General features: G+C 49.3%; 3 protein-coding genes across 3 annotated transcripts in view; 1 reads left to right on the top strand and 2 right to left on the bottom strand.

The window, feature by feature from the left end:
• The first annotated feature begins 415 nt into the window (after window positions 1-415).
• On the top strand, window positions 416-3,270 carry LOC117902008 (TBC1 domain family member 17). The gene is made up of 3 exons (XM_034813056.1): window positions 416-618; window positions 716-1,604; window positions 1,678-3,270. Exons 1-3 carry the CDS (start codon window positions 505-507, stop codon window positions 2,802-2,804), a joined length of 2,130 nt encoding a protein of 709 aa, XP_034668947.1. The 5' UTR covers window positions 416-504; the 3' UTR covers window positions 2,805-3,270.
• A 2,004-nt stretch (window positions 3,271-5,274) lies between these two features.
• On the bottom strand, window positions 5,275-5,872 carry LOC117901247 (ADP-ribose glycohydrolase OARD1-like). Its single transcript, XM_034811928.1, has 3 exons — window positions 5,863-5,872; window positions 5,531-5,781; window positions 5,275-5,467 (listed from the first exon to the last, which is right to left on the bottom strand). The coding sequence occupies exons 1-3, from the start codon at window positions 5,870-5,872 to the stop codon at window positions 5,312-5,314; spliced, it is 417 nt and encodes a 138-aa protein (XP_034667819.1). The 3' UTR covers window positions 5,275-5,311.
• Window positions 5,873-6,617: 745 nt separating this feature from the next.
• Window positions 6,618-27,986, bottom strand: part of LOC117902012 — a 47,386-nt gene continuing 26,017 nt past the window's right edge. Inside the window, 9 exon segments of the mRNA XM_034813060.1 lie at window positions 6,618-11,185; window positions 11,286-11,611; window positions 11,614-11,996; window positions 12,119-12,359; window positions 12,431-12,632; window positions 12,711-12,957; window positions 13,016-15,470; window positions 24,661-25,119; window positions 26,250-27,288. Coding sequence (XP_034668951.1) covers window positions 8,272-11,185; window positions 11,286-11,611; window positions 11,614-11,996; window positions 12,119-12,359; window positions 12,431-12,632; window positions 12,711-12,957; window positions 13,016-15,470; window positions 24,661-25,119; window positions 26,250-27,288 — 8,266 coding nt within the window. The 3' untranslated portion in view covers window positions 6,618-8,271.

Raw genomic sequence — 27,986 nt, 5'->3', positions numbered from 1 at the left:
AATTCGTCTTTCTATCCAAAAAACATACTGAGTATTCTCAGTGCACGGCTTGCGAATTACTTTCGCTCTCGATATAATTTTCATTGCTGCAGCAGTCGGATGGGATCGTGTGGAATGGGATGAGTCGGTCGGTGGCCATGACGTCTGAGTAAATATAAAGTGTGTCGCAAGTACTATGTGTTCATAACAATTTAATTTAAGGGGTCAACCCATCATTCCTAATGTTTCGCTTAGCGAGGGTCCTTCATCGAAGTAGTTCTAGACCTTTGCAAGGCTTCGCTTGTAGGCTTCTTCTTCTTCCCCATATTTGAATTTGTTTTACCCGCGAATCTCTTCTTCTTGTTCATTTTTGACATTTGTTGCCCGGCAGAACAGTGTGACCAGACCAGCGTTCGCGTTTGAGTATCGGAAAGCAACTCTGCCTAGGCAAACTTCGTCGCATTTTCTAATCAAAACAAAGAGGAAAATTAAAAATTAATACGAAAAACTAATTGCCCGGCAGCTATGAACGAATCTGTGCGCTATGACCGCTGTCAGCAGATCCAGTTGGGTGTCCTGACCGAATCGCAGATGTCGGCGGGCGAGGAGCCGCCCCCACAGCCCCTGGGAACAGGAAACGTAGGTATTCTCTTTTTTCTATTGTTCAACTGACTCATGAGCCATTTTTGCATATTATATTGCGTTTTCTCGCCTGCCTGCTCCGTCCCCTATGTAGATTCTGTTCACTCACGATGGGGTGCTGCTGAAGAAGGCCAGTGCGGAGCATATTTCTGATCTGAACACAAGTGGCTCCTTGTCCTTGGTGGAGTATACGTCGTCGGAGCTGCCTCGCCGCCGTCTGTATCTGGAATGGCAGCCAAACGACAGCATCATGATAGCCGACGACAGCCAGGATCAGGGCGACTGGGCACTGGTGGACAGAATATCGGGGCGGAACCGCACCACCTCCGAGTGCCGCGCCTTCAACACAAAGCCCAGCGAGCAGGGCAACGGGACACCAGCCCGCGCGAGAATCATGCGAGTGCTGCTGGACGAGCTGGATGCGGTCGAGGTGCGTCATCGCGGTCAGACCATACGTTTCATCCGCAAGTCCGGCGGCGGCGTCCACAGCGAGTTCTTCTTTCAGCACGGCAACGCCGATCTGTTTGTGCGCTCCATGCGGGATCTGCACTTCATCGAGAGCTCCGAGACGACTCGGGGCGGCGAGGAATATGCCATCCTGACCACCGAGAATCAAAAGCTGAAAAAGACCTTTGCGGAGCTGGACATTGGCGATATCAAGTCCAGTCACTTGCCGCGCGAGAGCTGGCTGCCCAACAAGCTGGCTGGCTTTCTCGGCAACATTCCAGACTACGTGCAGCCGCCGTTCCAGCGCTCGCCCAAGTCGCGGCCGGGCACACTGCTGAGTGGCGATCGCCAGACTTCGCCGGACAACTACCAGATAATCGGATTGAGTGGCAGCACCAACAGCGCCTGCTCATCGAACAGCCAGAGCCGCGGCGGCAGTGCAGACAAGTCACCCGCGGACAGCGAGCTGGAGAACCTCAATGCTCAGGACGAGAAAATTGTCAACAACTTGCCCGATCGCCAGCGAGTGGAAAGAGGTTCGTTTTAGGAACAAAAAATTGCTTAAATTCACTTTCATCTTAACGATAAATTTGTTTTATTTTGCTGCAGGCTTGCCCCTTACTGAGGCCCAGTGGCTGGAGTTTAAGACACCAGACGGACGCATCACGGACAGCGATATTATTAAGGAGATCGTGTTTCGTGGCGGCATAACCCATGGACTGCGCTGCGAGACGTGGAAGTACTTGCTGAACTACTATCATTGGTCCGACACCGAGGCGGAGCGCATGGAGCGGCGCAGGCTAAAGTCGCTGGAGTACTACAACATGAAGGCGCAATGGCTGTCAATGACCACAGCACAGGAGGCAAACTTTTGCGGATATCGTGAGCGGAAGTGCCAAATCGAGAAGGATGTGAAACGCACCGATCGCTCGCTTCAGTTCTTCGCCGGAGAGGATAATCCCAACCTAGCCCTGCTGCAGGGAATTCTGATGACATACGTAATGTACAACTTCGATCTGGGCTATGTCCAAGGAATGTCGGACCTGCTGGCGCCCATTCTAGAGATTCAGGTGGACGAGGTGGATGCCTTCTGGTGCTTCGTGGGGTTCATGGACATGGTGTTCACCAACTTTGACATGGACCAGGCGGGCATGAAGAACCAGTTTGCTCAGCTGCGTCGCCTCATCGAGTTTGCCAATGCGCCATTATTCAACTACATGCGCAGCCATGACTCCGACAATATGTACTTCTGCTTCAGGTGGCTGCTGGTGTGGTACAAGCGGGAGCTGAGCAACGAGGATGTGCTCAAGCTGTGGGAGTGCCTGTGGACGCGGCTGCCCTGTCCCAACTTTCACTTGCTCTTCTCCGTGGCTATTCTGGATCAGGAGACAAATGTGATCATCGAGAGTCAGTACGAATTCACTGAAATACTAAAACATGTCAACGAGCTATCGGGCCACATTCACGTGCCACGCACCCTGGAAATAGCCGAAGCCATCTACTTGCAGCTGAAGGCATCCGAGACGCTGCCCAACGACATTCGCCTCATCATTGGAGAGCCTCTACTGCCGCCAGTGGCAGGCGAGGAGCCGGAGGGAGCACTGGACGAGGAGCCTACCTACTCGGACGATGGCTTCGATGAACTGGTACCCGAACCGACGCCTGAGGAGAAGCAACGGCAACAGGCACTGCTGGAGGAGGCCTGCGAACGGTCACTCTTCCTCACATACCACTAATTTGAGGGAAACAGGCTAAGCCAAGCCAAGCCAAGCCAAAAGCCAGCCCCTAGAAAATCATGCGCAAATTATCTTAGACTTTAAGACTCGAAGTTTACTACCGCATCGAAGCGAAGCGAAGTGCTTTAACTGCTGATACACAGATTTATATATTGTATATTATACATATTTGTACGTTTTGTATTTATTGTAAGTTCTTTCCAATCCCCATCACCCATCCTCCCACCCCCTCACATACCCCACACCCCCCTCATTGGCTAGAGCAATTAATCCCCAATAAGTATACCAAAACAAAGTTTTTAACTACGAGTTGCTAGGAGTCTTAACTCGCGCCCATCGAATTATGGGGAAGTTCGTTTTCGTTTTATCCAACATTCAACACACACGCAGCTGCTGCTATTATTATTGCCGCCCCCTTTTCTAAGTTTACTCAATTACTGTGAAAATACATACATGTGTAAATACATCAAAAATGCATTATTATAATACAAGCAAAAACTGCTGCCACTGTGGACGGTAATCCTTCTTCAAGATTAACTACCTTTTATGTGTAATTCATCAAAAGTTCATTAAATGACCATAAGTCCATCTTCATTCCTCTGTCAGCCCTACGATTCTGCAGTGGAGCCAAAAGTGGAGTTCAAATCATGGAAAATGGACCAACAGTTCTCATAATCAGTGAGGATTCAGATGCAGATATGAAACCAACTTTTTACGAATGTCTCTAGCGGCTAGAGTCTAGCGTAAAGATCTATGGAGGTGATCCAGATGAACACACGGATACCTCTGTCCCTTCCTAGGGGTGTCCCGAAATGGCATCGCTGGAGGTTGATTTTGTTGTGTATGTTGAACAAATCGACTGTCCCAAGTAGGTAAGTCCCAGAAATACAGACACTAACGAGAAGGGACGTGTGAGACGCTTCTTACGCGTCACAACGTTTATACCCGGCACTCAGTACTACATCTGCAACTTAGCGGTTATTTGTCAAATTTTACATTTTTTCTTCATCTGCCATCTACATCAACAACACCACTCACGCCAACACGCTCCTTTAGCTCGCCACCCTTCCCTAGAAACACACACTGCAGAGTCAGGGCAGAGTCGCGGCAGAGGCAGCGGCAGAGACGTGTCAGGGGCAGAGACCAATAAACTGAAGTATCTTTTGGGGGCTGCTTTTGTTCTCAAAAGTATAGCATACTTTCAGGCTGAAAAGTTCCCAATTACAAAATAGCGTAGGACAGCCATATCCTGCAGTCCTTGTGGTCCTTGATGGACTCAAGCGATACAGGAGACTCGTACCTTCGCCAGGAGGCATGCCGTGTCCTGATCCGACAGGAAACAGTCGAGTTATAGCGTTGAAGGGGATTATATAGAAAAACAATATTCAAATGGCATTATCCTTAATGTCCTAGCACCCGAAGTGATCCGGGACATTTTCCCGATCCCGAGGAGGCGTGACATGTCCTTTTTCGACAGGAAACAGCTGAGCTATAGCCTTGTAGAGATTAAAAAGAAAAAACAACGTGAAAATGGCATTATCCTTAATGTCCTTGCACCCGAACTGGTCGCAAAGGATCCAGGACATTGTGCCGATCACGAGGGGGCGTGGCACATCCTGGACGGACTACAAATAAAGGAGAAAACAACAAAACAAATCTCTCCTGTTATTTTTGTCAAATTTTGACAGTCACCTCTTTGCACAGTGGCGCCCACGCGATGAAGACGGTCATTTCTGGAACTAAAATAACGTAGTACGAGAATTGGCCGATCTGTGTTGGGACGCCACTGTGAACTTTTGAAATTGCTTCACTGAAATGGCCGAAAACTGGAAAATTTTCAGACCAAGTACCAGGCGAACAGAAGTCAGCAGAAGGTTACTGGTTTCCATGTTTTTTCACTTTTTGACACAGTGAAAAACATGGAAACCAGTTACCTTCTGCTGACTTCTGTTCGCCTGGTACTTTGTCTGAAAATTTTCCTGTTTTCGGCTATTTCAGTGGACCAATTTCACAGTGGCGCCCCAACACAGAGCGGCCAACTCTCGAACTACGATATTTTAGTTCCATAAATGGCCGTAATAATCACGGTGGCGCCACTGTGCGAACGCATTTTTAGTTTAAGAAATGGCCGTCGTGATCGCGGAAGCGCCACTGTGCTAACTACGTGGTTGGTTCACTACAAGAAAGTGTTTGTTGTACAACAATAACAAAAACATCTTTTGATGTACAAGTTTTTTTTTTACAGCAAATTTTGAGAACAACGACAGAACAGTTTTGTTTTCTTCTTTTCTCCTATATTTGTGGGCCGATCAGAATGTGCCACACCTTTTCGTAATCAGGACAACTTCCCCGATCCTTTTCAATCTCTCTCGCTTCAAGGACATCGAGGATTAAGGATTCAATTGCACATATTTCCCATTCCCATAATAAATACAATTGATGTTAGGTATATGTATGTACATATATGTATACTTCTTTTATTTGATATCTTCGCCTAGAATTGATTCTTAATTGCTTGGTGGAGGCACAAAGTTGTAGACGACAATCTCCAGCTGCTCCTGCCCGAACACGTACTCCAGAACGCCGCTGACTTTGTCCCATTCCAAGCCATCAATACCGCAACCGATGCGCGGTATGGCCAGCTGCTTAACGATGTTCTTGCGCTGCGAAAAGGTTCGAAATGCATAAGCAAAGAATTGATCTAAAAGTTAGCGCAAGCCACTCACCATGTGTTCGCGCATCTGCTCCAGAGATGACTGCAGCGACTCGTATGTTGGTTTTCCCCAGCTTTGTGGCTTCGTCACCAGATAGTAAATGTAGCGATCATTATCCTTGAGCACAGCCACATCACCGCTGGCCGCCTTCTGGGCACGCAGCTCATCGACCTTGCCGTAGACCTCCTTGAACTTCACAGCTATGCCTGCGCCCATAGCCAAGTCAGCGCCCACACAATGGGCCAGCGAGTGCGAGAATTTGTCTACAGTATGTAAATGTATGTAAATTATTAAGAGTGACATGAAAACATTGAAAAATTCGAAAAATAGCGCGCATAGATCACCAGTAATCATTGTGACTATAATAATGATCCAATCGGATCCCAATTTGGTGATCTGATAGATATGGTCATTCCCTACGGAATTTAGTTTTCTGTTATCTTCAAAATGGTAGATTTGGGAGGTTTTCGCCCTTTGCGTGGGCGGAAGGGGGCGGTGCTCATTTTTGAAATACACTGGTTTCAGTGTGAACATACAGCAGTCTGGTGCCAAAATTTGGTGGCTCTAGCTCTTATAGTCTCTGAGAACTAGCCGACAAACAAGACGGACAGACGGACAGACAGACATGGCTCAATCGACTCGGCTATTGATGCTGATCAAGAATATATATACTTTATGGGGTCGGAAACGTTTCCTTCTGTGCGTTACATACAACCGTTATCCGCACAAATACAATATACCCCATTTACTCTTCGAGAACCGGGTATAAAACACAAAGTTTGTTTGTAATTTTTGAAATTTATTTTTTATATGTTTATTTGATTTATCATCAATATCAATAGTTGATGCTTGGTTGTTACTTGTTGCTGTAGTTGCTGTTGATTTTGTTGTTTTTTTTGTTTTTGTTTTTGTTTTCTCTGCTGTTATATTATTTATACGTTTTAATTAAGATTTATACTCGTACTCGTACTTACAATTAAGTATGCCATACATATATTTTTTATGTTTTTATGCTGGTTGCTTGATCTGAACTGAACTGCTCTGCTCTGCTCTACGCTCTACTCTGATCCGCGCTTCCGTTCTTCTCTGTTGCTGGTTCTGGGTCTGAATGGATTGAGTGCGAACAAAATAATTTCATAATTCTTCATGCAGCATTCATGCGCGTGTCGCGTGGCGCTTAGCCACGTTCTCAATCTCCGTCAATTACATATTAAAATTGATTTAATTAAAAAATTATATTTCTTTTTTTCGATAAACATTCTTCATTCTGGTTTACTTTCCTTCTTTTTAGTTACGCGCCTGCTCGAATGGGTATCTTCTTGGGGCACACACGAGACACAAAATTGCGATTAGAAATCGTACAAATTACAAGTTAAAAATTAAGGTCTAGGCATTGTTTTCCCTTTCACTAATTACACGAATTAAAATAATTATAAAAATTACACGCAGGACAAGAGACGCAAGGTACAGTCGGTATACAGAGAGAGAGAGAGTGGGAGTGGGCGGGCGGTACAATGCAACATAGTGATGGGGGTGGCGTGGGGGCGGTTAAAAAATATGGAAAATGATTCAGTATATGAGAATACACGCACGGGGTAGGGTGTCTGTCTTACAATCTTAAAAACGTTAAGCAATGCGAGAGCCATTTCGTAAGGGGAGTTTCATAAATTATGTACAGGTATGTATCATTATCATTATCGTTATCATCATTATAGTATGTATAGTTTAAACTTTCATGTGTGTGAGGACAGCGCAGCAATGCGAGAAACCCAAGTGTGGATAAGGAGTCTGTATAGATCTACAAATTCTACATACATATTATGTGTGTTGGGTGTTGTGTGTTCTGTTTTGTGTTTGGATCGATCTGTGTCGCTGGTCTAAGATCTAAACATTCCTTCAGCGCTTTGCTTTCTCTGCTCTTCTGCTCTTCGGCTCTTCAGCTTATCGGCTACATGTGTGGGTTTTGTTGCAATAATTTACGGATAACGGATAATCTTGATGCAATGCAGCATGCAGCAGCAATCTGCTTCTCGTTACAATTAAATTATAAGCGCTTTTTAATATACTCGTAACATTATGGATATTTTATGTATATGCTGCCGGGGGAATCAATCAGATGTGGCTGTGAAGAAATGATTTCCCACCGCTTTGTGCTTCAAATTTTGCAGCAGTTGAAGCACTCCATCGGTGGGAATCATTCGCCACACTTCCATTTCTTTGAGGCTCTCTTCTGGCTCTGGCCATCAGTGCGCGGACGGTGTTGCAGCAGTGTCCGCGACTGCCGGACAGAGCCAGAGTGTGTAGCAGCAGCAGCAGTAATCCTCCTCCAGCAGTCTCTATGGTCTTCCTCCGACTGCAGCAGCAGTTGATCTCTCGTTCTTCCTACTTTCTATATATAATATATATATGCTTCCTTATACTTTACACAACTTTAAGCTTAAGGGATTTAGTGGTAACAGATAGCCTAGAATTTAATTTTCGGCGCGAGCGACGCAATCGAGCTTCTTGATCAGCGGACGAGGCGGCGGCTATCTCTTCAGCTCCGGCTTTTCCACCAGTTCTGGGTTGCTTCTGCTTCTGCTTCTGCTCTTCCTTCTCCTTCTCCATCTCCGTCTTCTTATCAATTATCTTTATATTCTTTTTCTTGATTATTACTTTCTTCTTTGTCACCTTGGGGTTTTGTCGTCGAGTTGTGGCCCCCTTTCGGGGGCCCTTTCGTCCTGCTAGCGCGTTCGCTCGGATCTCCGCAATACTCATTCGTTCCGGTCCTCCGATTCGCTGCCCGCCGACAGGTTCAGCGTAGCGGCATCCGCCGACTGGCGCGTATGCCTGGTGGACCGTAGTTCGCGTCGCTTCTCGGGCGGCTGCTCCATGGCGGCCGCCTGATCGTTGCCGGAGCGTGGTCTCTTCAGGCGATTGGAAGATCGGCGATTCTCCTCAGCTGCAGCTGCAGCCGCCGCAGCGGCCGATGATGAGGATGAGCCGCCACTGAGGTTGGCCGCCGATGTGTTGCCAGCGGCATCGAGATCCTCAACACTGCCGCCGTGACTGCTTCCGGGTGCCGCTGGCTTCTTGAGTATCGGCTGGATGATCAGCTCGTCGGCCTCCTCGTAGGGCGGCGGCAGCTTGGCGGCATCCGCGGCATTCGTGATGGTCAGGGAGATGCGCGACTCTGAGCGTTCGGAGCGCTCGCTGCTGGTGCTCGCACCACTGCTGATGGGCGGCGCTATGGTGATGGTCGTCTGCGAGGGCAGATTGGCTGCCAGGCCAGCAGCTGCTGCGTTCGATGATGAGGAGGAGGATCCGCCTCCACCTCCGCCAGAGTTCAGGGGCGTCAGAGTTACCTTGTCCTGCTCCACGGACATGGGAGCTGGCGTGGAGCTGCTGCTGGAGCTGCTGCCCGCCCTCAGGCTCTTCTCGATGCTGCTCATGCTGGCACCCAGATTCAGCGGCAGTCCGGCAACCATTGCGGCGGCAGCATTGGCCAGCTCCTCCTTCGTGGGATGCATCTCGCTGCGGGATCGCTTCGACTTCTGTTGCTGCTGCTGCTGCTGTTGTTGCTGCTGCTGGTGTTGTTGCTGTTGCTGGTGGTGTTGCTGCTCAGCGTCGAGGGCAGCGGCGTAGGCAGCAGCCGCCGCGTTGGCCGAACTGCTGGAGCTGCCGCCCGACGAGGACGTTGGTATCAGCGATATGCCCGATCCCAGGCCCAGGGTCTTGGTGTAGTAGTCCATCTGTTGCTTGAAGGCATCCTGTTCCCGCTGCCGCTTCGACGCCGAGGAGTTGCTGTTGCCGCCGGAGGAGCTGTTGCCCTGCGACCCACCCGTAAGACCCGCGAGTGAGGCCAACGATCCGGGACCACTCAGTGGCAGTGAACCACCGGCCGCCGCCATCGCTTGGGCGGCCATCTCAGCGAGGAATGCCTGCGAGAAGTCGCTCGACATGCCCGGAATCTGTGGCAGTTGTGCGGCAGCCGCTGCCGCCGCCGCTGCTGCAGCTGCTGCTGCATTCGAGGCGGACTTGGAGCTCTTGCTGGACGAGGAGTTGCCGCCTCCCGAGTTCGAGGAGGACGACGTGGAGGGCATCTTGCCCTGTGAGAAGGCCTGCAGTGCTGCCAGATCCGTGGGCAGGGCGCCGCGTGCAAGGCTCTCGAGCCACTTCTGCTGCTCCTTGGCGGCCATCTTCTCCGCCTGCGCTGCAGCGTTGGAAGCTTCGTTGGCAGCTGCGGCGGCCGCCCGCTTGCTGCTGGCACTCGAACTGCCGCTGCTCGAGGGCGTCGGTAGCGGCGGCATGCCCAGGGAGCTCATCAGGCGCGTGGCCTGGGCCAGATCCATGCTGCTCATGCGGCTGAGCGACTCCAGCAGGTGAGGATCCGCTCCAGGCATCAGGAGACTGCTCAGCTGCGCCATGTCCGCCGCGGTGGGCGTTGCCTGGGCATTGCGGCTGCTCGATTGCCTGCCGCGCCCCGAACTGGAGCTGGACGGCGTCGTCACGGTGCTGGCCACGCTCTGGCCACCGCTCATGCTGGCCATCGCATTCATCAGATTGGCCGCCGAGTTGGAGGCGGCATTCGCCGCAGCCGATGAGTTGCGCGAGTTGCTCGACTTGGACTGCGACTGGTGCGACTTGGACTGCGTCGAGGAGGTGTTGGCCGCCGACGAGGTGGCCGCCACTCCGTTGAGCAGATTGTACTGCTGGGCCAGCTGGTCGTAGGCCGAGCCCAGGCCACTCGCGCCCAGGGAGTAGGGATTGAGGCCACCCAGCCCCATGGGCGGGTACAGCAGCGAGGGATTGGGGAAGAGGAACGGAAAGCCGGCGGCCAATTGGGAGGCCTGTGATGCTGCCGAGTTCTTGCCTCCTTGTCCTCCTCCGCCGCCGGATGAGCCACCGCCAGCGTTAACCGCTGCAGCGGCTGCTGCCGCGGCCGCCAGCTGTGCTGCCTCGCTCTGCTGCTGTTGCTTCTTCTTGCTGGACGAGGAGGAGTTGCCTCCACCGCCACCGCCGACCTGCGACTGGCTCTTGCCGGAACCCCCGCCCGAGGCGCCTGTGAGGCCCCCCAGCGTTGGCCCAGCAGCAGCCATGAGCGCAGCCAGCGAATTGGCGTCCATTCCCGCGAGATTACCCAATCCTCCCATGCCCGCGAGGCTGGCAAACAGATTCATGTTGTTCAGATTGCCCAATCCGGGCAGATTGGCCATGCCAGGCATTCCGCCGAAGGGCATCGAGAGCAGCGGATTCTTGGGATCAAAGGCCGCCAGCGGATTCTTCGGATCGAAGCCACCCAGTCCCGGCAGATTGGCCAACAAACTGGGATTGAGTCCAGCCAGTGAGCTGAACTGCAATGCCGCTTGGTCCAAGGCAGCCGCCGCAGCCGACTGTTGACGCGACGACTTCTTCGATTGGCTCGATTGGTTACCAGCCGAGGATTGAGCGGCATTCTGCTGTTGCTGCTGCTGCTGTTGTTGTTGCTGCTGCTGTTGCTGCTGCTGCTGGTTGTGGGACGATGAAGAGGCATTGCTGGAATTGGAAGAGGGTCGTCCGCCATGCGACTTGACAGCCGGCGAGCCATAGCTGTCCATGGAGCTGGGCTTTGGCGAGGGCGCTGACATGGGATTCTGCATTTGCTCGAGCCATTTGGGATCCACCTCATAGTTGGGATTCTCCGTGAGCCTGTGGACAGAGGAGATGCGGCGATTAATGGGGAATTAACATAGAGAGAGAGAGCAAACTGTTGAGAGTGCCCATAAGTGAGCGGCTCTTTGGCACTTACCATTGCATTAGTCGCTTCAGTTGCGGCGCCTTGTTGCCGCCCAGACGCTTGCCCGTTTGCTTGTTAATCACTGGCACTGGCTCCTCGCCTGTAAGGTTCTGTGGCCCTGCCATCGACTGCTGTTGTTGCTGCTGTTGTTGCTGCTGTTGTTGTTGCTGTTGCTGCTGCTGCTGTTGCTGCTGCTGCTGTTGTTGCTGCTGCTGTTGCTGCTGCTGCTGCTGCTTTTGTAGCTGCGCCGCACTTGCAGATTGCTGAGAACTGCCGCCGCCGCCTCGATTGGAGCGGCGACTGTTCGAGGAGGAGCCACCAGCTCCGCTGCCGCCAACCCGCCACCACCGCCAACATAGTCAATGCTTAGCTGATCGCTCAGTGGACTGGTCATGTCCGAGAGCCACTTGTTGACCTTGGTGTCGTGTGGGGAGTTGGCGTACTTGGAGCTAAGCTTCATCGCCTGCTCCATTTCGGCGAGCATGTTCTCGTAGGCCTTGCGCTGGGCAGGGGGCAGGAATTGCATCATCTTCTGCTGCTGCTTGAGGAACGTCTGCGGATCGGTGGCCATGGTCTGTGCGAGCAACGCATTCAGGCTGTCCTTTGACGACAGTCCGCCCATGGCCATGTTCTGCAGGGCGCTCAAGCCCCCGCCGCCGCTGCCGCTGCCCGAGGAGCTTGCGCCGCCGCCGCCGCCCCCTCCGGAGGATCCGCCCTTGGACTCTGCAAAAACAAGATAGAAAAAAGAGAAATCGAGAGATTAGTCGAGGGATTCCATGGGTGGGTGGCGCATGACGCTTGTGGGCCAATTTGTAAGAAAGCAAAGCGCAGAGACTCAAACTCACTTCCGGGCACTGTGGTGACAGTGATGGTGAAGGGTTTCTGATTCGATTGCTGCTGCTGACTCGACGACGATTGCATGTTGGCAGGCGTCACCGAGACACTCGGCGGTATCTGTGGCTTCTTCGAGGACGGCAACGATGGATCCGGGAATGTCTTTTGCTCCTTGGCGGCCGACAGACCCAACACGATCTCATCCAACTTCTTGCGTTTCTTTTCCTTGCCAATCACTGGCTCCTCAATGGTCTGCAAAAAAGAAGAAGAGCAGAAAAAGGGTTTAATATTTAGAGAAGAGTTTTCCCTCTCCAAGGACTTACGCAATTATTCTTTTTCATCAATTTGTTGAGCGTATCATCCAGCTTGCTCTTGCTGCCACCCATCGAGGGGAAGGCAGAGCTGAGCGCCGCATGGACACTCGACTTCTTCGAGGGCATGGAAAAGTCCTGCACTTCGCTCAGATCAATGGCCCCCGCACTGGAGGCGGACTTGAGCATTTCCGTCATGTTCATTTTGGGTAGACTGCTGCAGGGAAAGGGCATAAGGGATTGTGTTAGTTATTTCTTCAGTCTGCGGTCTGCCTGCCTGTGCAACTCTCACCTTGAGGACAGATCCATGGGTGCGCCCATGGATGGTGGCGGCGTCTTCATGGCCGGCACAGCGGGCTTGCTGAATTGTCCCGACGATTGCTGGCGCGACAGGGAGGCGTGTTGATGCGCCGGCGGCGGTTGCATGCCACTCAGCGCGGCCGAGGAGGATCCACCGCTGCCGCCACGTCCGCGTCCAGAGCCAGTGCCTGTCAAAGCCTCCATATTGGCTATTTCGCTCTCCCAATCTTTGGGTGCCACTGAAATGTGGAAACGGCATAAGAAACTGACATAGAAACGAAAGGACTTGCGACTTACTTGTTGAGCTGTTGAGCAGGGCGTGCAGTTTCGCCCGCTCCGTCTCCACATCGATGGCAATGTGACGCTTGCGCTTCTTGCCAGCACTGGAGGACATGCCGCTGGGCACGCTCAAGCCACCACCGACACTGCTGGACCCCGAGGAGCCAGTTGCTGCACTCAGGGACATGCCCGGCAGCAGGGATGACAGCGATGTGGGATTGCCACCAGCCGCTGCAGCGGCCACAGCGGCAGCCACCGCCGCATTGATGCTGTTCGCATCGAGACCCGGCAGCGTGGGCGCCGTCGATTGCTTCAGGGATCCAGATCCCATGCCCGACGAGGCTTGTCCTCCCGCGGAGGAGCTGTTGTTGTTGCTGCTGCTGCTGCCGCTGGCAGCCACCTGCTGCATTTGCGATGCCTGCAGATGCTTCGTGACACCCTGATCCGTCGTGATGGTGATCACATCGGGTGTGGTCGAGCGACGCTCCACGCTGTTCATCAGATGGGGTATCGACTCGTGCAGGGCGATGTTCAGGTCGGTGGTGCCCTTGCAGCTGGCGAAGGCACTGTACTTGCTGTCCACCGGCCACTTGTTGGCCTCCACACACGTGACAATATGGGCGATGCGACGTTCCAAGGCGAAGTCCTTGAACCACCGAATCATGCACATCTCCAGCTTCGGCTTATCGAGCTTCTGCTGCTTCACCGTGGCGGGCTGGATGACCTCGAGATCGGGGAAGCGGGCCTTCAGTTCGGCGGCCTGCTTCTTGCACTCCTCCTCGACGGCCTTCTCCTTCTCCTTCATCACCTCATCGTCATCGGGATCGGTGGGTGCGCCGGCGGCAACCAGATCCAGGATTTCCTGTTCACTCGGTGGCTTCTCAGTCGCCTTTTTGGGCGTGACAGTAAGTTCTGCTGCTGCCTCTGCTGCATCCACTGTGGGCGTTTTCTCCACTGCAGCCTCCGCCTCTTCGGCAGGCGCCTTCTTCTCCTCTTTGTCATCGGTTTTGTCCTTGGAGGGAGATTTATCACCTTTTGGTTCTTCAGCGGCGCTTTCTTCATCCTTTTCGGTGGCGAGATCCACCTTCTTTGGGGACGATTCCACTGCAGGAGACTTCTCCTTCTCCTCCGCCTCCGTGGCAGCCACATCTCCATCTTCAGTCTCCATTTTGGAGGATTCTTCTGCCACGGCTTCGGGGTTTTCCTTGGCCTCTTCGCTGGCTTTCGATTTCTTCTCCTCCGCTGATGTGGACTCGGTGGATGCATCCTCTGGCTCCACTTCTGGTAATGTCGTTGCCGTCGGCTCCTCTTTCTCCTCTCCATTTTCGGCTATCGGCTCATCCGTTTCCATTTTATCATTGCTGGATTTGGACTCATCTGCGACTTCTGCAGCAGAAGCATCCTTCTCCGCTTCGCTGGACTTTTCCTCAGCTGCGGGCAGGAGGGGCTCCTTCTCTGGCGAGGACTCTGCCTTGATGGCATCTTCATCCTTGATTTTGGAGGCATCTTCCGTTGCCTCTGTTGCAACAGGCACAGCCTCCTCCTCTTCGCTATTCTTGGCGGAAGCTTCCGTTGGGGATTCAGGTGTTTCCTTCTTCTTCTCGGGGCTCTCCTCCTCCGCCTTGACCTCATCTTTGACGGGTGTCGTGGCGGGAGTAGCCTCCTTTTTGATTACACTCTCATCGGTCATCAGTTCATCGTCCAAGTCGATCACCTCGTTCTTAACAGCAGCTGCAGCTGCTGCTGTTGCCGCTGCCGCTGCCGCCGCTGCTGCCACTTCTGCCGCTGCTGCCTTCTCTGCCGCGGCCAGCTTCTCCGCCTTCTCCGCATTGAATGCCTCCAGCTTAATGGTGCGCTGAATCTGTGCCTCCAACTCGCGGATGAAGCGTTTCTCCGACTCGCAGAAGCTAAAGTTGGGATCATTAAAGATGAACGTCTCCGACCTGTACAGTCCGTGCTTGAGCACTGCCGCAATCAGTTCCTTGTCGTGGCGCCCGGGCTCCCACCAGTCGGGTGTGTCCGCATTCATGGCGCACATCTTGAGGCGCTCCTCCAGATGCGGATGGCGCGCCACCTCGCGCAGCTTCGACAGCAGCTCCAGGCGATCCAGTATGAGCTTCGCGTGCTCCTTCTCGATCTCCTCGATGATGCCCTCCAGTCCGCGCTCAGATTCGACCAGCTTGAGCCCCGCCTGACGCTTGCACATGGCCACAAAGACCTTGTAGTAGTCCGTCAGCGTTTCGTCGCTCTTTCGCTCCAGATGGGCCATCTGCTTGAATTTGGTCCAGTCGGGACTGAGGCTGCTTCCACTGCCGCCCATGGGTGTGGCCATATGCAAATCTACACCATAGCCGGTGAGAACGCGCAGGAACTCGTATTCCTCACGGCGGTTCCATTTCTTGGGAATGAGCTGCAGGCGCTGGGCCTCGCGCTCCTTGGCCGCCATTTCCATCTTGCCCTGGCGTTCCATTTTCTAAAAGAAAACGAATAAAAATTGATTAGTTTGGAATCACTTTAAGGGGATTTACATATGTTTATGGGTAGTATGTTGGGAGTTGTACGGCAGATACTGATGTAATTTTACTTTGTTAACCATTCCATGACTCAATAGATTAGTCGGGATGCCTAGGCCACTCGTCACATAAGCAAATTCCAGTTCATTTGTTAGAGGTTTAAGTCAAAGATAAGATATTATTCTCCTTATCTATAGACACCCTCTGATATGATGACATTTATTCCCATTCCCATTTAAAATGTGCTTTTCTGAAGCGACACTTTCAATTTTCCATTGAAAAAAATGTAAGCAATTATATCGAATCAGTAGAGAAAATATGAGAATTAAATGGATTGAAAGCTTTCATTTCCCATTCTTTTCCACTTCCAGGGCCCGCTTCCAGTGGCTAGAGTGGGACAACTCTATACTATACAGACTGATGTTGCTCTCTAACGGGATCTCACTCTTATGTGCATCCAGTGGCATTCCGCTCCCACTTTTCCATTTATTCCTACTCTCCATTATATAGAATATTAGTCAGTTACTCTCCTGTAAATATGTAAATATCTTTAGCCCTATAGTGCTTTTGGGGGCATTGGAGTCCTCACAATACTAACAGGTAAGTGTTAACACAATTAATTTTTTTCCAGGTTGTAAAACATATTTGTATTTTCCACCTTGAAATAGGTGGTAAATTATAGTAGTAAATTGAGGGTTCCATATCTTTTAGGTACAATAAATTATACAAAAGTAATAAACTATTGTTCCATTTCAATCAATTCAATTCCCCTCAGTTCTCAATAAGTCTCAATAAGTTTATCAAATTGGATTGTCTCATATGTATGTGTACAAGTGAAGGGTATTATCTATGCAAAAAACAATCGTCACAATTCCATGCAATTATCCCACCGTTGGCGTGCAACGTGTAAGCCAAGCCATGCAGTGGATAAATTATTGTGCCCCCCTCCTCTATCGCACACACACACATTCTCGCTTGGAAACAGCACCACAACCCCGCCCGCCACCCACCAGCGACGTATCCATCCGGATGTGATATGTACATTTTGCAAGTGCAAATTCATTACGAATATTTACACAATTTCGAAGGCAAAAGAAGAAAAAGGAATTAAAAAGCGTCGTCGTCCACCAGGAACCGAACCTAACAGAACCCTTCTATCCGCCGTCGCCGCCGCAGCCCCTCACGTAATGCGACCAGAACCCCAGAGGGGTGGGTGCTGCTTCTACTGGTGGTGGTGCTGCTGCTGCTGTTGCTACTGCTGTTGGTGGTGTCAGTGGTGTGTAGGGTGTTCCTTCCTGGGCTCAGGCAGACACACTCATCACCATCATCTATGCCCTCCTTCGGTGTATCCCTCCCTTCTGTGACTGCAGCCGCCTGGCTTTTGAATTACAATTTTTGCGAAAACGCAAAAACAAAATGCGAATGGCAAGCCCAAAAGCAAAAGGTGGAGAATGAAAATGAGAGAGGAGATTGCACACAACAGAGAGCAGCAGAACAGTGCAGAACACAGAGACAATGGAAGAGAGAGAATGAGAACGTGCGACGATGGCTAAATACGAACAAACTGAAACTGGAAATACAATAAAATCATAATAATAAAAGTAAAAAATCCATTTTACACCCCTAATAACGCTCCGCTTTGGCTTTGGCTCTGCTCTAACGGGGCAGCGCGAGGACAGAGGGCACAGGGCAAAAGGCGACGCAGCCATGAGCACGAGGCAAGAGGCAGCAATGGCGTGCACACACACAAACACACCCGGAGACAAACAAATGAATCCTGCGAGACCAATTGCACGGGTCTGCCGCCGCCCCACACAATCCGTAAAGGAGCGACGACTCTCCAGCACACAAACACAGTTAAGAGGGGTCTCCTCTATACAATACATACACATATATAAGCATACTCGTAAACGTGTACGTGTCGTCTTCTCCTAGTTAGTTATGATAATAATGGGTGCCCAGGAAAAGTGAGTAGCATCGCAATACACAAAATAGCAAAAGGAGCTCCACCGTCCGCTCTTTCTCCAAAGTCCAAAGAGTAATGTCTCCCCTACTCTTCACTCCTTAACAGACACCGGAACGAGAAACTACGTATACAAATGTCGTAAGGGAGAGCAGAGCCCGCGAGTGTGAGAAAGAGCACTGGGCAAGTGTTGCCAGGTTGTTGCTGATACTGCGGCTGCTGGCTGGCTGGTAAATGTGTGCCCATCTCAACTAATGTGAAATCAAAGCCACAACTAAATGCAAGCCAAAACAGAAACAGGCGTTACAGTGATACTTCCCCCAAGACGACCTTATGTTACGAAATATTTGTTTAGCCAGAAATAATGTGAGATCAAATAAATACAGACTATGGCAAATTCTACTTTGTGCAATTTCTAAATGGAAACTTCCGGATCGGCAACAGTGACCCTAATGCAAAGATTTCAATAGAAAAGATCAAGTATTTTGTATGTTTCTTCATAGCCAAGTTCCACTGTGGTTTCGTCTTTGCATGTTCAAGTGTTTGTTTGATAGTTTATGTACACATGTTTGTGTTTGTGTTTGGGTCTCCTTCTGGTTCTGCTACTGCTGCTGCTCCAAAAGGATGCCAAGTATGGCGCACGGGCTGGCAACCCTGTTCGCCTGTTTCTGTTTATACAGCTAACGGCTTTTTTACTACAACAAATTCCCCCTACCCAGCCCACCACCACCCACCTATCCATTCTGCCTCTCCACGTATCCATTCCACACTCCTTGGCAGAGCCAGCCGCCAACGAATGAACAGGAGGAACGAAATCCAAAAAGGGGGACAAACAAAAACAAACGACAAAGCGCAGAGCCAGATAAAGAGACTCTCGGAGACCCTCTTCGCCTAACTATCTGCGTCTCGCTTGCGCGCACACACACTGCTCGCCCCCCACCAACCGTTATATATCGCAGTCGTTGTCGCTCGTCGCCGTCGTCTTCTGCATTTACACGATACTACAAGTGCGAGCGATTGATTATGATTATTAGTGGGGAAACGAAAACGATGGCGGCTTGACTTCGACTTCGACTTTGACTTGGAACTGGAACTGGCCGTATGAGAATCGTTAGAGAGGCAGCGGTAGAGGTATGGTTGGGCGGTAGGGAGTGGTAGGCTTAAGGGGAAAAACGAATTTAAATGAGCGAATTGCTAGTGCTAGAGGGGGAGGTGTATACATGTTATTGAGTGAGTGTAAGTTTGGTTGTCTTCTTCCTTCCTTGGCATGTACGTAAGCTGGTGTTACACACATGCTCCTTTCTGCTCCTTCACACTTCCCCCTCACACTTCCCCCTCACACTCCTTGAAAGCGCCATAGGCATAAACTTATTGTTTGCTTGCTCCGTTACACTTTTTTCACCGTTCCCAACTCCCAGTTTCCATTGCCCTTTGCATTCTCTTTCTAATTAAGCGAGACAGAGAGAAGATGCCCCATGCAATAAATTGTCATTCCGCTTTACCTCCAAATAAATGCCATTTCCATTGTTCAGACAGGGAACCGTAGTAGTTGTTGTTGCTGTTGCAGTGGCTGTTGCAACTGCTGCCGATGCTGATGCCACAGAAGATTTGTTGAGATGCTCGCAAAACGCAGAGAAGCTGCTAAAGTCCATGGGTTTAATAACCTCCATTTTGTACGGACACCGACTATATCACAAGTATCACAAGGAGAATTGATATCGAATGTGGTTTTGCTTGATTTTATGGTCTCGTCATGATTATTGATTTTAATTAAGCACTAATTATCATTCAATTCGTTTCGAGGAGACAACTATGGACTATCGAGAGAGGGCACGTTGTCAATTACATTATTCCATTCCGTTTGATTATTATGATTATTATATCTCTCTCGCCCGTAAACACACACACACACACACTTATGGGAACGAACACACATATGCAAAGGACAGAGACAAGAAGAGTTTTGCGTTCGCGTTCCGTTTCGTTCTCGTTTACCGCCGTTCCTCCACGGACGAGCACTTGGACTTTTTACAACTTTACACCGCGGCGCTCAAACAAATAATGAGCGAGCGCATTGCGGACTCAAATACAAGAAACACTTCTCACACACAGACACACACAGGCACACATAAACAACCATACAGTCACATCAAGGCGCGTACGCGCACGGAAGCAGCGACAGCGGCAGCTAAAATCGAATGCGAATCAGCCAAAACCAAGCCAAGAGCCAGATACAGATACAGAGAGCCGCAGTCGCCGCCGCCGCCGCAGCACCGCTAGCAGCTAGCCAGACTCGAAAGTATTGAGTGAGAGGAGAGCAGAGCAGAAAAACCAAACAATCGTGAGATTAAGCCAAACGCCGTTTTGGGTGAATGTGAATATGAATGAGATGGGCAGCAAGCAGGCAGGCACAAGCCTGTCGTCTGAGTCTGAGGTGAATGAGCGGCAAGCGTCACTTGCAACAGCCAGAGCGGACGAGAGAGATAGAGAGAGCAATAGCAAGCCTGAGTGAGAGCCGAAAGCAGCGAGAGAGCCAAGCCAGAGGGAGAGAAGAAACCAAGAGAGAGCCAGCGAGCATAAGTGTGAGTGAGTGAGTGTGTGCACTGGATGGACGAGTTGAAGAATGAGGAGGCAAAGCGGCAGCAAGCACCGCATTGTGTCAACTGTGTAATGTAAGCAAAAGAAGGCAGAGCCTGCACACATACACGTGTGCGCTGGATGGGGTCGCGGGAGCTATGCGCGGGGGGAATAAAACATATCACACGGCAAAAAAAAAGACGCCAAAGCAATGAAACAAATGTACCACAAAAACACTGTTGAGGAATAAAGAGCGAAAGAGCGAGCATAAGAGAAGAAGGTGGACAGAATGGGGGATGGGAATGGGGAAGCGAGCGACGGCTGCGACTGATGTTCGGTAATGACGGGACAGGGGAGGGGAAAGGAGACGCAGGACAGCACTCGGCGGAAAAAGGGATAAAATGAAATAATAACCAAACAGAGAGAATCAGGCAAAAAGGCGAATCCATGAAAATGGATTAAGAGCCGCAGGTACAATGGGTGTGCCAGAAGAATGGTGACTGTTCTTGGAAATATTCCGCTTAAAGTCCGTGTATGACAAGTGTGCATGTGTGCCTGGCTGCCCCGTTTGATTATTGGCATTTTGCAATTGTTTAATTAATTCGACCTTTGGGCAATCTACATGCACACGAGTCCCTGCCTCTTTCAGAGAAAGAGTATGAGAAACTCAAGCGAAAGATGAAAACATGACTAAAGTGCGATAAGCACGTAGCCAGAGCAAAAAAAAACAAGAAACGGAACGAGATTATTAATCAATCCGCAAGATACAGATATACAGATACACACACGTTTATATGCATAAGTATATTTGTGTATCCACCACCATCGCCACACAATCGATGCAATGGCGACACATCTTCAGCAAATGCACTTACTCACACCAACACATGCATGCATGATCAGCGAGAGCAGCGCGAGGGAGAGGTCTGATGCATGTTCTCTATCGTAAATTTGACTAAAGCGTAACACAAAAACTAAATCAGAAAGAGAGAGAGAAACAGAAAAGAAGCAGCAGCAGCAGGTAGACACACGTATTGATGGACTGACTGACAGACTGACGACTGACCATGCGGCACAGTGGGTACCGCGGCTGAGGCAACGGCGACTTTTTACAATGTTTTACGACTGACAGGTGTGAAAGAAGGGAAAAATGCGCCGACGCAGCAGCTGCATTCAAACGAGATGATGCTACGACAGCAACACGTGATGCGCAAGCGCACAGTGGAAGAAAATCAGAATTCAGTACATATGGGATCATCAAAAATGGTACATTTCCAAAAATTATATACATAATGGTGTTATTGATCTTGGATATTTCATGGGTTGGAATGAGTTGCATAGCATTGCTGGAATAACATTTTAGTACAGAATTCCCGACCATGTACCAACTAGTAGTTATTATATTGAACATGAATACATTAATACTTATCCAAGATGCACCACTGTGCACAGCAGCAGCAGCGCCAAATGCTAATAAAATAATAAATCGAATGGCAGCAACAGCGACAGAGCAGCAACAGCGACGCAGCGTCAGCGGTCAGCAACAAAAGCATCCAAGCAAATCGAAGGTGGGCTCGGCTGGGCCCCATTTCCAGCCAAAGATTGGTACAAAAAAGAATAACGCAAAGCCATGCACACACAAACACACACACAAGCAAACTCAATCACACTCAAGCAAGAGAGCGAGAGAGATCTATGCCTGTGTTCTAAATACACGTTGCAAATGCAAAAAGGAATCAGAAAAAATGCTTTTAAGCTGCGACTGCAGTGTGAGAAGGAAGAAAGGCCTTTTGCGAAGAAAAATAAGCATAACGAAACAAAAGCCAAGCAACGTCGAGTGGAAGGGAGATGAAGATGGGAGCTCAAATGAGCACAATTAGGCTGCTTTATCGAAACGCCTGCGGCTGGGGCATGCAGAACAGGAACGGAACAGAAACCGAAACGGAGACAGAAACAGGAACAGGTCACCGTCACCACACACACACTCAGAGCCAGACCCCAAGTCACATATTCCTCTCAATAATTCAGTTCGTGAGAGCAAAAGAGAGTAGCACAGCCTCATCCGCTGCCTTTTGGGTGGGCGCACACGAAAAAAAAATTAAACATTGGATAAATCCAGAAAATGTAAAATTACACTCGCACACAGAGAGAGTGAGAGAGAGACACTCGCATGGAAAACTAATACACATGCAGGGGCAGGCAGTGGCGGCGGTAAGTACAGCCAAGCCAAACGTGTAGCTAGGCGGCAGGCAAGCAGAAACCACCCGATATCGAATACTCAACGACCAGACGTAGTCGTCGTCGTCGTCCACCAACGCCGCCGCAACAATCATCGTCACCAAAGAAGAACTTCACTTCGTCAATACAACAACAGGAACAACAACAGCAATAGCATGGCAAGAATAAGAGCAGCAGGAAAGGAATGCCAGCTTCGGAGTCGAAGCTCATATACACTATCTATACTTTATATGATGTGGTAATTCGATGTTAATTAAATATTTCCAAGAAAATCGAACTGGAACTATAATTTGGATTATCATTGGTTTTCGACCGATATTTGCTCCTCTATTTTTGCATACAAATTAACCTTCTTTCTGCTTTGCCAACATCTGCTCAAAGAAACTATATTCCCCTAGAGGGTATTCCAAGAGCTGGATTTGCTCTTCTTGCTGCGTGCTGCGACTGCTCTTCTTCTTTTCTTACTCTTAGTGCTGTTGTTCTTGGTTTTGTTGTAGGTTTGATTGATGGCTCGCTGTGCCTTTTGATAATGGCGGCAGCTTCGGCGCCGTCGCCGTCGTCGTCGTCGTCGTCGTCGTGGTTGCCCATCGTGTCGGCTACTCTCCACTACAGTGGTAAGCCGTCGCGTCAGGTTGTACAATTGACTCTGCGCTCATAATTTGACCCAAGCCTTTCGGCCAATACATGGTGGGCTCCACTGTTTGTTGGCAGTTGCTAGCCCCAAAAGGAAACGAAAGCAACGGTTTGTACAACACAACACAACTAGGAAACAGCGGAGGGTGGGATGGAATGGGTTGCTGAAGATGCGGGGGTAGAGGTAGGGTGTTTTGCTGTGTGCAAAGTGGTTTGACATTTTCTCCGCTTTGGCTGCTCATTCGCGAAGCATCTGCTGGTTGGGAAGGAGAGAGTTGGCAGTGGAGTGGGGCGGGGTGTTAAGGGAGAGAAGCGACTGACTTCCGAGCATAATCTGAGCAACGGTCGTGTGCACCATTTCGGGTTCAAGTTTCGAGTGTATGTATTTCTTTTATTTTGCATAAATTAAGCATAAGTGTATTTGCGCTCTCCCTCTGTGGCTGCTTTTGCTCTACCTCTGCTTTTTGTGGCCTTTCTACCGAAGTTAGTCGAGACTTCGGTTCTTGTCATCGTTCACTTTTGTTTGTACATTCGGCAAGAGACACGAACACAACGAAACAGAGAGGCACTCATAGACGGAGGTGACAGACCGCCGGCAGCGCCCACCCACACCTCACTTCACCACATTACACCTCAGAGGAGTTGGTGTTGATGGGTGGGGATGGGCGGTTGTCAAATTTACTTTTTATTTAGTCAGATTTCAACCTTTTCTTTTGTTGGGTTGGCTTTTCGACATGGCTCCCAGCATTCGTTTTCCACTAAAAAGATTTGTCGATATTCTCAAGTATGGGTTGGGTGGGTTTGTGTATCGAAAGGGAAGCAAAAATAATTACAATTTGATGAATCGAGTTATCGACTAATTTGCAACGCTGATTTGAAATTTCTAGTAACAATGATGCGCTTTTTTTTGGGATAGTTGCAAAATAGGGAATTGAGCGCCACTTCTGTTCAACATAAACTATGGGTTCTTAAGCTTTGAAAATGGTAAGTCAGAGAACGGATTGCAAACAATTGGAAATTAATTATAAAAATAATTGTACTTCGATTAATTGATTAATTTTTGAATTTCGATGCCACTTTCAAGATGTCCATTTTCCCAATTACCCACTATGGAGTTCAAGCCCAAAAAGTTCTGAGGCGACAATCTAATTGTGACGATCGTTGATAAATCGTTCAATGATTCGATAAAGGATTGTAATTTATGGAATACTAAGACATCTTTCCTTCCAAATATATCCAGTATCCTACCAAATACTAGCCCATAGTAAGTATTTATAGACATTTCTCGATAGAAATATCGACTATAATCAATAGAAAATTATATGTATATATGTGAAAGTAATCATGTTAGTTACCGATCATAGTTATACCCTTAGTTGTTGGTAGATGTTTACTTATTTCGATGATTCATGCAGGTTAGTATTCAATTTGTACAAGTGGTGTTTTGGGTTATGTTAGATAGGAAGAACGGCATTTGTTGTGTGGCGTGACGTGATGTTTGGTTTCGTGTCAGTGTGTGGGTTACAGTCTTCCAATGGGGGCGGGGAAGGGAAGGTTAAAGGACTGTTCATGGTCCATTACACCCCTCGAAAGAGTATCAGAGAGGGAGTGTTTTCGGTCAATTAAGTGGGTGAGTAGGGGGTTGATTGGCTGGGCAAAGGGGGTGGATTGAATGAATGTCGGGGTTATATTGTGTATAATAAATATAGTATAATGTGTGGTACTCATCACTAGCGTACATTGTTCATGCTGACGAGGTACATGGCCAGCTTATTGATATCCAAATTGGCCAACTGGCTGACGTCGGTGGTGTTGAGGATGCTCAACATTAGGCTGATATCGGCGGCGGTGGGCATCGCCGGCACCGACGATCCGCCGCTCTGCTGTCCCATTCCGTGGCCGCCGCCCGTCGACCCCGATCCGCCCGCTGAGCCGCCAGCGGCTGCGGCTGCTGCAGCGGCCGCCGCTGCCGATGTGCTGGCGCCCTGCGATTGCATCAGTGCCTGAAGGCTGCGTCCACTCGGATCGAGTTGCTGTTGCAGCTGGCTGTTCGACCCACTGCCCATGCCACTCGAATTGGTGCCACCGACGGAGGAGCCGGTGTTGCTACTACCGCCCTGCATTTGCATTTGCATGGACTGAAGGGTAGGCGTTGTGGGCACCGATAGCGGTGGCGTTGACGAGACCAATGCCTGTAGCTGTGGGGCAAAGGGACAGACACAGAGAGGGAGAGAGAGAGAGAGAGAGGTTGGGGTTTTTGTGGTAAGAACTCAATTAACAACAAGAACAAGAATCATGAGAGTCACAGATGAGGGAGAGATGGATGAGAAATCAGAGAATTCTGGATGATATGCTGGGGGGTTTTTTGTTTGGTTTGGGCAATGAATTGATGTCTGATAAGGCAATGGACTGATTGATGCATCCTTCAGGATAGATGCATCTTCCAGCTGGTACATAGTTTTGTTAATCAGCTGTTGGCTGTTTCAATTCTTTAGTTTTGGGATTACGGATTCGGTTCTCGGTTGTTGGTTCTCGATTTGGGTCTTTCAGTCTTCTGTCTCGTGCAAGTCTCGTCTGTCTTTCGTCTGTTCTCTTCTGTTCCGTTCTGTTCTACTTTTAAACTACGGTGTACAGTTCGCAAAAACTAAGCTACGGGCCAACAGCTAAGCAACAAAACTACGTACATTTCAACACTGGACACTACGACAATTTTAATGATTAAACAAATAGTAACGGGTGAAAAAACAAACAAAAAATCAAGTGAAAAGTGGACTAAAAGGTGTTCTGAATGTGTGTTAGGTGAGGAAATTTGTAGGCAAGAATGATCATGTGGGAAATCATTTTTAGGTTCTTAAAACACTTTTAAAGAATTCGAAAAGATTCCGTTTAAGAGTTATTTAAATTTCAATAGAGTCAACGCTCAAATATCTTAAAGCGATCGAGCTTTTCCGCTAAATTTGATTGCGTTAGATATCTTCGATAGAATTAGATGATTAATCGTTAAACATGTTGAAGGGTTGAATTAAACCCTTTTATCGAACAACTAATGCCTCCAAAACGCACTGTATTGTATAAAATATACATTAAAAGCCAAATATTATACAGTTAATCCACACACAAATTTTTTTAGCCTCAGAGCCAAACACAAAATGGTTTTTGAATAACATTTCTGCCTTGGTTAGAAACCAAGTTTCGTTGAATAATTGGAAGACAGAGAGGTGACAAAATAATCGTGAGTTGCGTGAATATAAATGAAGATTGGTGTTTGGTGGTACAGATGGTGGGGTTTTGGTTGTGATTGAGGGAGTAATATTTTGCTGGGACTAACCTTGGCCTTTTGCTGCTGCTTGAGCTCTTCCTTCTTGTAGTTGCGCTGGTAAGCGGTGATGACGCGCCGGAGGCGCGTATTAAGATCCTGCATCGATGGCCACATGGTGGTGGCATCTTCGACAGCGGCCACTGTCGGTGGATAACTACCAGCGACACTCTCCTCCTCGTCCAGGCCTAAATTTGAGTTGGAGTTAGCATTTTCGGTGTTTGAATTGGCCGTCGCCGCTGCAGACGCCGAGGTGGTTGTGGTTGTGGTGGTGGTGTTGGATGGATTGGTTATGGAAGTAGTAGTAGTAGTAGTGGTGGTGGTGGTGGTGATATTTGTGGTAGCGTTAGTGCATGATTCGGGTGAGCTGGCAGCATCGGCCAGAGCAATGGCAGCGGCATCCTCGGCGGCGCCTCCAGCAGCAGCTGTCGTAGAAGCCTCCTCGCCATTGATTTTCTTTTGGTTCTTTGTCTTTGTTTCCATTTCAGTGTCCAATGCGCTGGTCACCTCTCCAGAGTCGACAATCATCGCTTCCACCCCACTCGCAGCAGCATCTCCTCCTGCCTCCACCGAACTGGAGTCAGCTTCAGGTGTCGAGGAGGAGGAGGATGTGTTGCCGCCCGTGGTGGAGCTGGAAGCTCCGACTGCCTCACCGGATGGCACCTCGCTCTTAGCCTTATCTTTAGTGCTTTTCGTTTCTTGATCTTGGTCTGCCGATTCTGGGAGTGCTTCAGCTGGCTGCGGATCGGCGATCGCCTCGACGGCGCTGCCATTGCCCTCAGTCGGGCCAGACGACGACGATTCCAGGTCGCTGCTGGCATTAGCATTCGCTTTAGCTTTAGCTTTGGTGGCCGCTTCCGTGCCGTTTCCATCGCCGCTGCTGCTACTGCTGCTGATGGTCTTACCCGACGAACTGGGACGCTCCGGATCGAGCGAGTCCTTGTTGTCGCCGCCCGTCAACTTTGTGGAGTCCGAATCTTTGGTCGTTGTCGTCCCATCATCGTCCACCTCGTCGCCGTCATCGTGCTTCGAATTTGCATCGTCTTCGATTCTGTTCAAGAAATCACACAAGAGATTAATCAAAGATTTAAATGATTGAACACAGGTGTATGTACATAAATATATAAGAGACTTTGCTTTTGGGTCGGAGGGCACATGCCACATAAAGATTTGCTTAAGAACTGAGAGAAAATTCAAGAGACACTCACACACAGCACACTCCACACATTCAGTGAATGGCAATGGCTGGCTTCAATGCGACAATGCGACAATGCTTCAATGTGTGTGCACGTGAGAGTGACCAGGAGGATGGAAAGAGCATGTTAAGTGGGACCATGCTATGCTTTAATTTCTTCTGAGTTCTAAGACAATCGAATACAGCTATCAAAATCTTTCCTGCGCAACGATTTCGAACAGTTTTGAAAGCTTTTGTGAACGCTGATGATCAGACTTTAACGTTTTTTTACACTTTTTATAATTATTTATCGCAAATGGGTTCCTATTTTAATTTACGCATTTAAAGAAATGTATTTTGAATGATTTATGCTTGTGTGTGTGTGAGTGGTAATTGTGCAAATGGTAACGAATGACTTAAGCATTTTCTTTGCATCCTTATCCTTCTCGTTGACATCTGGTCAGAGTCTGAGCATGTAGTATGGGGGGTATTGGATTATCTCTAGTTTTAGTATAGTATGTGGCTTATGCGGGAGGGGATTACTTAATGGTATTTATGGAGGGTATTTATGGCTA

The sequence above is a fragment of the Drosophila subobscura genome, chromosome U (genome assembly GCF_008121235.1).
Source record: "Drosophila subobscura isolate 14011-0131.10 chromosome U, UCBerk_Dsub_1.0, whole genome shotgun sequence".
NCBI classification, from domain to species: domain Eukaryota; kingdom Metazoa; phylum Arthropoda; class Insecta; order Diptera; family Drosophilidae; genus Drosophila; species Drosophila subobscura.
This window is presented reverse-complemented; position numbering and strand designations above follow the sequence as displayed.

What these genes read in the sequence shown, in the direction of transcription:
- LOC117902008 (XM_034813056.1), top strand. Translation starts at nt 505, where the DNA reads ATGAACGAATCTGTGCGCTATGACCGCTGTCAGCAGATCCAGTTGGGT. An exon ending in AGCCCCTGGGAACAGGAAAC is followed by an intron (nt 619 to 715) that starts GTAGGTATTCTC and finishes TCCCCTATGTAG; the next exon opens with ATTCTGTTCACTCACGATGG. An exon ending in TCGCCAGCGAGTGGAAAGAG is followed by an intron (nt 1,605 to 1,677) that starts GTTCGTTTTAGG and finishes ATTTTGCTGCAG; the next exon opens with GCTTGCCCCTTACTGAGGCC.
- LOC117901247 (XM_034811928.1), bottom strand. An exon ending in AGCAGATGCGCGAACACATG is followed by an intron (nt 5,468 to 5,530) that starts GTGAGTGGCTTG and finishes ACCTTTTCGCAG; the next exon opens with CGCAAGAACATCGTTAAGCA.